The following is a 12054-nucleotide window of genomic DNA, read 5'->3' as shown; positions in this document are numbered from 1 at the left end:
GAGATTAATAACTAGTTCAGTGTAGCAAATTAAATTAATGACATTCTCACAGAGATTTCGGCCCACTGACGGGCAGCAAGAGGGAACATATGCTGTATATTTTTGGATATTAATTCTTGAGTGTGTCTTTATGCGGAGAAGAGCCCACATTTATTTTAAACAGTTAGCACTCTTGGCTCACACCTGCTATGGCGAGCATTTACAGCGAGCTGCTGCGGCAGCAGCTAATGAGAGCAAACCCCGGGGGAACACTAGAGGTCATTTTAAATCTGGTATTTTCAGACTTGACAAAGGACTTAAGTTTTTCATACATTCCTGCGCTGCCCTCCTGTTTTAACTGCATGAATGAGGGTCACCTCAAGTGGTTTGGCTTCGAGACAAAAGAGGGGCTTTGAGGCACGAATCCAAAGCAGAGGGAGCAGCTACAATGTGTGTTTATCCCTCTGCTGGCATCTTGTCTCCCTCTTTCTCTGCAGCAGTTATTGTTTTGTGATGATGCTTAAATCATTGCATTTAGATTTTATCGCTTTTATTTCATTCTCTTTTCCTCGCATGCTTGTAAGTCATTTTCCTTCCTTTGAATCTCTCTACAGCCCCCGGGGTTGTCCACCAGCTCCTCAAATAGTTTCCTCTTTTTTTTAACACTCCAAGCAGCTCTTGTGATCTTAACACAACACCAGTTAAAATTAATTTCAGCACGGATGGGAGGGAAATTGTTGAAATGGAACAGCCCGCAGGCTTTTTCCACTTATTTGGTGACTTAGGCATTTCTTGGATTCTCACACGCTGCTTGTTCCTGTAACACAAAACTCAGATGAGAGCAGCACATTGCTGGTAAAGTCACCTTGTTTTTGCCAAGTTGTGTTTTTTTGGGGGGAGGTGCTTCGTGTGCAATCCATTATTTCAAAGACATGCTTAGTTGACAGTTGTGGTTTAATGTTGTGCTTTACACTGCTATTGATCTCACACAGATATAATGCATTATATATAAATATAAAGAAGCAATAATTTTTAACTTAATTACATTGTCTGTGTGCTTATTTAATGTTTAATCTCTTCACTGCATATTTTACTTGCTTGTTATCAACACGGAAAATGGCTGCTTAAACAAAAGCCTCGTGATAAATTGGCATGAGAGGAAGTTAAGTATTTATTGACCTCATAAAAATGTTGCCTCTCCTGCTTTAATGAAATTCCTTCCTGGAATCTGTCAGTGCAGCACACGCCCTCCAGTGGCTGTAATCACTAACTGCACCTGGCTCTCTTTCAACTGATGCAGTGGCTGCCAAGCTCAACCCTTCCCCTTCCTTGGAGGAAATTGCTACTTATATAAGTGGTATTGTATTATGGGTGCTATATTACATGATCATGACTAAGTTATATATACACGACTTGAAATTACTCCAGTTCACACTGAGGACTCTATTATGATTTTCTTTTTTTTTTAAACACAAGCTAAAAATGGAAATACAGGCCCTGCAGCCTGAATATTCTCTGCTTATTCAGCCATTTCTTTAAATTTACATAAAACTGTAAACGCTCTTTGAATTGAAAGTCCTACTTAAAAACAGAATTTTTTTTATAGGCTACAGGTTTGGTTAACCCTTTGAAACATGTGCAGATTGGCTAGATTTCTGTAAAAACATGGGGAAAAGTCAATGAGGAGAAGACATTACCAAAAATTAGCAAGGAAGAAAATCATATAAAATATTAGAATTTTTTTTAAATGACACTAAACAAAACACAAAGCAGTAAATGACATAAAAAATTATAACAATTATGTAACATAATTTTAAATATGTAATAATAATAATTAGAAATAAAAATTTTCCCTATTTCTTTTTTCTTTAATTTAACAACAATTTTTCACACATTTAAAGACAGATACTACAGCATACACAAAAACAGGAAACTGTGACAAAAAAATTAAAGACAGAAAAAATGGAAAAGCACACCACTTCCTTTGCTTAAACTAGACAATGAGCAAGTCCCTCTGCCTAGCTTTTTTAAAAATATTTGTTTGTCGTTGGTCTGGTGCCCATACGTTGACGCGGCTCCCACATTAGGAGCTGCAGGCTACAGGAAGGCTAAAAACATGATGCCAGTAACATTTTTCAAAACAACTTGGCACCTCGGGGCTTCAGGACACTTGTATTACTTTGTGTGAGCAGTTTGGAGACATGTTGTGGTTTTATTATGTTGCTTTTTTAAAATTCTGGTCACCATTTGCTTCAATTGTTTGAGAAATGTTTGCAACGCCTTCTTGAAACTCTGAAAATGTTTTGTGGACTATAAAACTAAGATAGTGACCAAATTTTCATTTTTGGGTGAACTATCCTTTTAAAATTGAATTGCACCTACTAAACGAAAATTCAGTTTACTTGTCAGATAGTTCAGACAGACTGGACAGATAGGCAGTCTTAATGTGGTGGCCAACCAAATTTCAAGGGTGCAATCCCAGGTCACTCCCTAGACACATCCCTGCTCATGAACAAAAACCCTTTTTCTCTGTTTTCTCTGGTCATGTAGCGCCAATTTCAAAATTATTTGCTGCATAGATGGCCTAGTTTTTCATGTGCGGACCCCTCTTTATATCAGTAAAATTCTTCTTTAATCATAAGTGTAACAAAGCAAATAATGCTGACAATGTGTGGGACTTCCTGAAACTGATTTTTTTTAGTTTTCTTGCTTTCTTCTCGGTTATCTTAGCCTTTCCATTTGGAACTATTTAAGGCTCCAGTAATTTCCCGGGCTCAGCTCTTACATTATCCGGGCCTGTGACACCCCACCCCCACCCCATATTGACATTCCATAAAGTTGACCCGGGCCAAGGCAGCCGTCTCTTTCCCACAGATCATTGTGATAGTCAGCAGTGCACCCTCGTATACTGTATATACAGTTTCATAATCTACCTGCCCTTTTTCTGCAGTAATGTCTATTAATAGGAAGCCTGAGAACTTCTTTTCTGTTTGTAATAAATTACCTCTGCTGCTATTTTAAAGTTAAAAAGGTCGCCTGTTTTTATCTTCTTTCATTCAGAATCATTTTTGCTCTTCATTAACATGTCATTATCTCCTCTTTCTTACCCTCTGTTTCTTTTTCCTTTCGCTCTTGTTCCCTCCCCTCTTCTCTTTCACAACCTCTTTGCTCTCCGTCTTTCCAATAAGTCACATTTAATAGTACATTTCCTTTCTTGGCCTGGGGCCTGGTGCCAGACCAGCTGTATGAAATGTAGTTTCACCGCTTTCCCTGCCAGCACTTTTGTTCAGAGGGAAAATAACAAAAAATCCCACAGAGCCTCTTGAACTCTCTGAGGCTTTTTTTTCTTCCTTTTGAAGAGGAGGCGAAACAGCTCTTGATTCATTGTTTGTTTTACCGCCATGTCCCTTAAAAGGAATACTGCAACCGTCTCTTGTCGTTACACGAGAAGACCTTATTTTTTCTCATGACTGAGAAAGTCATGTTTCTGTCTGGCTTTTATGGATTGTTATTGTAAAAACCTGACAGAGGAGCTGGAGAGATTTTCAGAGGGGCTTATTGAAGTTTTGGAGTGTTGTAGTTTTTCAGTTGTCTTGGTTTCCTCTTCCACAGCGTTTCTTATTTCTGGTCTAGTGCCAATTTCCATTTTCTTTTCAGAGCAATAAAAGTCTAAAAGTTTCCCTCGTTGGTTTCTTCATGTCATTATTTTACACATGGGTATTGTTATGTTATCCAGATCTTAATGTTCCCATTAGTTATGACATCAGATACGGAAAATTGACTTGGGAAGTATTCAGAAGAGAAATAACAGAAGTCAAAAATAGTTTAATGTTTTTTTTTTTTTACAGGATGGTCCCTGTCACTTAGTATGGGCTTAATTAAGTTGGAGCATATGCAGCTCTGCTGCATTTAATCACGTCAGTGCACGGTGTGTTAAAAAACTGGAGCGTACTGTTACCAGCTGAAATACTTTATGACTGTAACCACTTTAATGGCTTCTGCGATTAATCATATTTGTGTATTAAATTAGATATTATATGCTGTGAGGTTTTGATTTTGATTCTTCCAGACGTTTTCCTCCTTTTCATTCCCGATCACATGAGCTTTACACACTTGCACACATATTCTTTCCTCTCAAGGTTTAACGAATATGAAATGTGATCTGTCTCAGCAGGAGATGACTGGTTACTCTCATTCTCTCTCTCTCTCTCTCTCACACACACACACACACACACACACACACACACACACAAACTCTGGCACCTATCTGAACCTGGATTTCCCCTAACCAAGATTAATGACAATAAGATTGTTAATGCTCACCACGTATTAAAACAAGGAGGTTTTATAGGGAGGCACTTGATACTCTGCATGCCTGCTGCAGCTAGTTCTGTTTTTGTTATTACCAAACAAAACACTTATGTGGTTTTTTGTACTTACGTACGAGGTCTCAAAAAAGCAAGGTGGTTTGCTGAGAACAGTGGTTCTCAACCTTGTTCCTTAAGGGACCCATTTTTTTATCATTAAGTAAACTGACGACTCCTGACTGATTGACATATTTTATGGATATTTCATATTATACGTAATACATAACAATAACAATGCAGAACAACTGGTAAACTGTACAATTCATCCAAATAACGAAAACACAACTGCAGGAAGTTGTGTAAAACATGCACTTTGAATGCATTTTTAGCAAATTATTTCCTGTGAATGTTACATCAGAGATGAGTTTTCCTGATATTTTTTAGGTACAAACAAATTTGAATTATTTATTTTGGTAGCAAGGCCAATATGTTCATTTATAAGATCAGCATATTTTGTTAATAATCTTGTAAACAGTCTGATTTTTCTGTGTTTCTGTTGTTCCCTTGTTTTCTCTTTTTGTATAAATGAAATTTAATGTGACAGATGGGTACAATACTTAAATACTTCTTAGGAGTATTTGTACTCAACTTGAGTTTTCATAATTCTGTCAACTGTCACTTTTATTCCAATACATTTCTTGAGTAAAATCTATACTTTCACTCCAATAAATTTCCTCTAGACCAGTGTTTCCCAAACCTCTCCTCGAGTACCACTCATCCTGCTTGTTTTAGATCTCTCCCTGCTTCAGCACCGCTGACTCAAATGATCAGCTCGTTATGAACTCCTGAAGCTGCTTGATAACATCATTTAATTTAACTGTGCTGCAGCAGGGAGATATCTAAACCTGGAGATGGTACACATGTTGCTGTCAATTATTGAGAAACACACACACAGGTGATCAACTGTCCCACACCTGTGCACATGAAAAGGGCAGACCAGTATCTATTTAAGATCATTGATGTAAGAAATTGTGTTAAATGCTCCGGACGAAGGTCCAGAGGGAGCGAAACATTAGTATAATCAAGAATTTCAGATGCTGAGCAAGAGCCGTGTGCTGAGATATAGGCCTAATGTATATTTTTTGAGAATAAGTTTTCATACAACCCTTAAAATTCTGTAGGCTTCAAGATCCTCCATGACATTTTAGACCCCTAGTTTAAAGAAAAATATGCTTCACCTACCCCACATCATGATGTTCAAATGTACAGTTGTGTATATTTCATCTTGTCAAGGGCTCATTGCACAAGTGAAGTATTCTCTCAATCAAAAAAATATAAAAATATAAAATGCAAGTCTCCTTCAAAACTGATCAGAAGCGAGTTCTCAGTGAGGGCATAGACATCTCTACACCCCAAGTTTATTCTGTGCCGTTTGCCTCACTTGAAGCCAATTAAAATCACAACTATCATTCATAGATTGGATAAAAGAAGTGATATCTTTAATACTGTAAAAGCAGTACATCTTGAAATTTGGAGACACCTGGCTCCCCTTTGTAGAATTCACTCATACTCACTCATACTAATTTTTCATAAACACAATAGCAGTTTTGTGGTTCTACATTTTGATAACAAATCAATGGCCCTTAGTTTTCATGTAATTTATTATTTATTTTCATTTTGTTTTTACATATATATTTTTATTAATCTATTACACATTACCTGTTTATTTAGTTGCTTAATTGTTTGTTTGTTACCCAATTTATTTTTACCTTTTAGGGGTCTGGGTTGGGTGGAGTATGTGTGTTTGAGTTTTTGTGTGTATATTGACTGAAAAACCTATAAAATAAAGTTTTGAAGAAAAAAATGATCCATGCACACTGTACAGCTTGTGCAAAAATTAAAATGCCTTTATTTTACATGACAATATAGATTAAAAAGATCAAACACGTTGTGGCAACAGGTCTTCACCGCATAGTTGTGTTTATTTTTCTGTCTAAAATGACTGTTTGGTTAATAGTAATTTCTGTTTGTGTATGAGGAACAAAAACATGAATTAGTAATTGTTCCTCTCAAGCGTGACATGGCATAACATTATCGTACCGCAAGCTCATCTGTGTTCCTCTGCCGGCATTCTTCCTCAGGCTCCTCCTTCCCTATGAGAGGCACATTAAAGGCGAACATGACAAACCCCTCCCCTTGGCCAAACCCAGGAAGCAGGAGGGCGGCCAAGACAAGGCTTCAGGAGCCAAAGCCAAAGGAGCTGGGGCCAAGAAACTCAAAGGCCCCAACAATCCCAAGCTGGGGAGTAAAAAGGACAGAGGGGAGACAGTGAAAGGCCAAGAACAATCACAGGTCAGTCACAGACTTCTGCCTCATCAGGATTCCTCCATGCTCAAAATTCAATTTGAATCTCCCTGTGCTTTCTCATGACTGCTTCACCCTTTGTCTTCTTATCTTTGAAATTGCCAGATAATAAGAAAATATAGGAGTGTCCTGTTTATTATACTTTGTGAAACAACTATCATTTTTCTGCGTGCAGGACTCCAAGGGGAAGAAGGAGAATCACGAGCTGTCCGCAGCCATAAAACAGGAGGTGTCTCTAAGAGATGAGCCAATTGTAATAGAGGAGGAAGAGTTACATCTTACTCTAAAGAAGGAGGAGTCCTTGGCGTTGGAGCAGCCGTCTTCGCTCTGCCCCAAAGAGCCGGTCTGCAGAGCCCCACATGCAGGTCTACCCCTCCACGCTGGTCCCCAGCCTGAGTGGAGGCAAATCAGTGAGGCCCTGCAAGCAAAACTCTCCTGTGAACAGCAGACTGAAGGGCATTTCATTCCCAAAAACCCCTATCTGCCTCACCGCTGGGATCCGAACAAACCTGTCGCCCTGCCGGAGCCCTCGTCTAGGGTCAAAGACTCCATAGAAAGTCACGGCGGGAGAGTGGGGAAAGTGTTACCAATGTGTAAGCAGGCAGATAGACAGTGTATAGACTTGAGCTCAGATTCCTACCCTGAGAAAGAAGACTATGGGGTCATTAAGAAGGAGTCGACCCAGAGCCCCGCACAGACGGCGGCCTACTGCAAAGCCAGCCAGGGAGTCATGTCTCCTTTAGCCAAAAAGAAGCTCCTCTCCCAAGTGTGCGAGTCCAACCCTTTCTCCTTTACGTCCTCTCTTCAGCCTCATACGGTGGCGTCTTCTCTCCCTGTCATATCAGTGGCTGAGAAGGATAAAAGAAAGGGCGAGGAGGAGGTGGCGGGACAGAGGTGTGTGTCGGACAACATCCCGGAGGTAGCGCCAATTTTTAGGCCGTCAGTCATCCAGCACGCCCAGAGCAGTAAGCCTCACCAACAAGCTGCCGCAGAGAGGAGCGCCGCCGGGGAGCTCTCAGAGACTTACAGCTGCCGGACGAGCCATCATCTCCAGCCACAAGTCAATCCGCCGTGGCAGCCGTATCTCCCCAGAACGCACGCCCAAGATGGTGCTGAGAATGCTGGGGAGACGTTACTCCAGGGCGCTCAGCCTCGGAGCTACACAGGCGACTGCTACTCCTCCCCGCACCTCCACAGTCTGTACCGGCAAACTGAGAGCTGCCTGAGCCAGGAGAGGATGGTTGGCTACTCCAACGGAGATCGGCGAGAGCGCTACGCCAGGGACCACGAGAGCAGCCAGGGGTTTGTCTGTGGCGGCCTAGAGCAAGAGGGCTTGGCGTACAGATCTCACTATAGTGACAGGACTCAAACACATGCAGAGAGGAGAGAGGCGGACGACGAGCCAAGAGACTTTACAATCTCCAAACCTCTCTCTCAGAGGGTGTCCTCCTTCTCCAAGCCTTCCTTCTGCAACCTCCCTTATCCCATCATAGGTTTGGATTCCCACCCGAAGGCATGCAGAGTTCCCCCTATGACCATCTCTCCCTCCAAACAGAGCCCTGCCGAGTCCTCGCAGCCATTTCCCAGCCCGAAAGCTTCAGGCGATTCGTCCCTCACCAGCCCCAATCGACCCAGCAAACGGAGTCTTGCGGAGCCCGAAAGTGAGGAGGTCCCAGAGCGTAAAGTCCGTGTTGTGACGCCAATCCACCCTGCCGGCGCAGTTCGACGCAGTGACCCTGAAGAGCTAAAACCAGCTGAGCCAGCCCACGCCGTTCACCTCAACAACCATCTCCCTGAGGGCCACCCAACAACTACCTACCCTCCACCGCACGCTGCACCCCTCTACACTGCCATGTACCCACCCGGCAGCCTGGTGTCCCCCGGGACGCAGGACGGGCTCCAGCAGCACCCGGGTCTGCAGCAGTACCTGAAGAGCCAGTCAGCAGTGTCCCCCCTCGTCCCCCCGCTAGCCTTCCACTCCATGATGCTCCACAGGCAGCTGCTCGCCGCCAGTCCCAGTCCGCACCACTTCTACAGGCACCCAGGCGGGGCGGCGCTATACGGGGACCTGCTGCACCACCTGTACCCTCTCTCCACCCTCCCACCTCCTCAGCTGTCCTCGGTACACCCCAGCACCAGACTGTGAGGAGAAAGGATGATTTATTTCTCCCTCTTCATCCTCAAAAACTTTTTCAGCTTCTCTTTCTGTCTCTCTTGCTCGGGGATTGTGGCTCAGTCGAAAAACAAACACTGATTATAAAACTTTGGCTGATTACAGACTTAAAACTCATCAGTCAGGCAGACTGAAAATTCCATTTCTTTTTTTTATTTGTGTATGCATTTGTTTATATACTTTGCACTGTTCTTTATTTTGTATCACCACTTACTGTATCTTTTTTTGTTATTGTTGTTGTATCCTTATTTGCACAATGCTCATGTGTATGTGCTCACAAATCAGTTTGCCGCTCTCAGTCACCATGAGTCAGGTTGTTGCTCTGGAACGTGTGAAAAGTGGAGGGCAACAGAGAAAAGCCATTTGTTTACTGCGTCTGAGGGCTAAACTTTTTTGCTTAAAAACACTAAGTAACAAGTAACACGACAGCGTCGATGAAATTCTTTATATAACTTTTAGAGGTGCGTTCACCGTCATGTTCAGCAGCTGTTTAGTGCATTATTACACTTTAGGCAGCCGGTGGTGTTGCATCTGTTTACATGTCTCCACGCTGAAAGCTGTTGTGCCACAGTAAATCCACCTGGACTCCTCGGCACAGACACTCACTGCGGTGCTGCATGACATGAGATCGTTTTATCATAACATTCAGAGGTGCTGTGTGTAACAGATGTACTGTAGACTCACTCAGTTCAGGTTTTTATTCGTTAAATATTTCAGATCATACAACGAGCAGTTCAATCTGTTGACAAATCACGAATGTTTTTTTGTTAGAGTTAATGAAAAGACATTTTAATATTTTTTTTTTTTTTTTTTTTTACTTTCTAGATTGAAAGTAATTTGATCCCAAAACCCCCTTGTGATGAGTAGACTGTAGCAGCTTGTTTTTGTCTGTAGGGCCAGCATAATGAAGCAGCCTTCTGCTGTGGAATGCTCACCACAAGAAATCAGCATTTCATCTTTTTGTTCTCGACTTGAAAAGCTTTTTTTTTGGCAAACAGACTTGTCTTTTATTCAACACGCTGAAAAGACTCACTGTATGATTTGATAGGAATGTTGTCACTTAGGATATTATTGCTTTGCAAATATCTGTGCCTTTCGCAGTCTTGGATTAGAGTTAGCACTACAGTTGTTAAGGTTTATCTCCTGTAGCAGGGTAGAAAAATATCTATTACTGTCACTCTTGTCTGAAATGCATTCAAAAACTATATGGCACACTTGGCTTTCAGACACCAGACTTGATAGGTAAGGCACAAAATGTAACTTTAAAAAAAATGCTTTAACCTGATGGTTAGTATTTGTGCTTAAATGACTCTATTTACTTAGCTTAACTGTGTCAGAACAAGAAAAGATTTACTGATAGTTGATATTGACACAGGTCTGGTGTCTGTCATCCGCAGGGCATGTGTGCTCTATGTGTTTTCTAGCAGTGATGAAAAGGTACCAGACTCCATAAAGTATGCCTGCCATGCTCCGTAGCCCGAGGTGCAAAGACAACACCTGCTCTGGCTTTTTACAACCACTATAATTGCAATCCAGGATAGTCGAAATACACAGTCGAACATGTCTGGTGTTTCAAAAGAAGAAAAAAAAAGCTGTAAGCGTCTATGTGTAAAGTTTTACTGAATACTTAGATAAAGACATTCATTTCTGATTAAGTACTGTACGTTGCTGTGTGTAGGTAAAACTGGCATTAGTGCTGGCTCCTGTACAGAACATTCATACGGGATCAATTCAACCCCTCCCTCTCTCTCGTCTTATTTTGTGTAAATAGCACTGTAGATAGTACCGCGTGGTTGTTATCATATAAACTGTTATAATCTGTAAATAGTACAAAAACAGTATAAAAGTCGGTTACACAATCTAGCTGTGTCCTTATTTGCTCTTTTTCAAGGTCACCGTGATCATGTTAGACTTAAACGAACACTACGATTTAAGAATTAGGATACTCTTTTTATTTGTTCCACCTTTTGTTTTCCTCCACGTTGTTTCCATTAATGTGCATCCTGAAAGTGTTTTTGATACAGTAGCCATCTGTTTACCAATCACCCAGCTGGCGAGCAAGACAAAAAAATAAAGACATTTTGTATGATATGACCTCCTGTATATTTAATTAAAATATTTTACTATCTATACACGTTTCCCCAGTTGTGTTCTTTAACTGAGCTGCGGATAAATAGCAAAGGCTGAATAAACTGATATTTAACGCCAATGTACTAATGTCAATGTAATGTTTTTTTTCCTGGAGTAAATGCAGTGTGAATGGGGTTTTATTATTGTAATGCCATTATCTGGCTATGAGATTCCATCCGCCTTAATCTTCACAACAGGCTACCTCTGGGCTTGCGGCCAGAGAAGCCTCTCCAGTATTTGCTGCAGTAGAGGAATGTGCCAGTGCATGTATCTCTATGGGATGTGTGCTGTGCTGCAATAAAAGCTATGCTTTGACTTTTATTGCCACCCCCTGGTAAACCTTTACCATGAAAAATATTCAGTAATACTTCCAAGCTCAGCAAAAAAAGCAGCCTCACCAGGGTAGAATGTAGGCCGTTTTATTGCAGATCAGCAATAATAAAAAAAAAACAGTTAGCTTCCAAGACAAAAGTGAACAGAGGGTGAGGAGAAAAATTGCACTTTTTGAGAAACAAAGATATTTTTTGTACATTACACTATACACAAATGATTCTGCACTAGGACCAGATTAATGTATCCCTACTTACTAGTACATAAACACAGTGCTACTTAAAGTCTAAATAATTCACATGCTAAAGGTAACATTGAGATGATGGCAGTATTATGCTATAAAAAAAAAGGAATTACATAACATTTTAATCAAAAAATATATTTAAAAAAATCTAGCATTTATTGCAGTCGTGTTATTAATAACTGAAAATATGAGACATTACAAAAAAAAAAACCCCCAACTGTAAATGGATATAAATTTGGCTCATTAAATGAGCTCTGATCAAAACATTCAGTCCTTGTTTTGTCATAAAGCCGTTAGATCACATGCTCGCTAGATCACAGTTCACCCCAAAATCAAAAATAAATATGTTTCATTTTATCTGTAGAGCTTATTACCAGTCTACATTGTTTGAATGTAAGTTGTCAAGTGTTGGAGATATCAGCCACAGAGATGTCTGCCTACTCTTGAATATAATGGAAAAGATGGCACACAGCTTTTGGTGTTCAAAGCGCAAAAAAAAACAACTAACAAACAAACTCAACAGCGAT

The 12054-nt window shown here is 40.8% G+C and overlaps 1 protein-coding gene across 1 annotated transcript in view; it reads left to right on the top strand.

The window, feature by feature from the left end:
* The window catches only part of arid5b (AT-rich interaction domain 5B), a 103121-nt gene extending 92168 nt beyond the window's left edge, over positions 1–10953 (top strand). Inside the window, exons 9-10 of the mRNA XM_042501829.2 lie at positions 6428–6638; positions 6826–10953. Of these exons, the coding sequence (XP_042357763.2) occupies positions 6428–6638; positions 6826–8796 (2182 nt within the window). The 3' untranslated portion in view covers positions 8797–10953. The remainder of the gene's footprint in view (positions 1–6427; positions 6639–6825) is intronic.
* Positions 10954–12054: the final 1101 nt, after the last annotated feature.

The sequence above is a fragment of the Plectropomus leopardus genome, chromosome 13, assembly GCF_026936395.1.
Source record: "Plectropomus leopardus strain MGB_pleo_1.0 chromosome 13, ASM2693639v1, whole genome shotgun sequence".
NCBI classification, from domain to species: Eukaryota; Metazoa; Chordata; class Actinopteri; order Perciformes; family Serranidae; genus Plectropomus; species Plectropomus leopardus.
The sequence above is the reverse complement of the archived record's forward strand: the minus strand, read 5'-3'. Positions and strand labels throughout refer to the sequence as shown.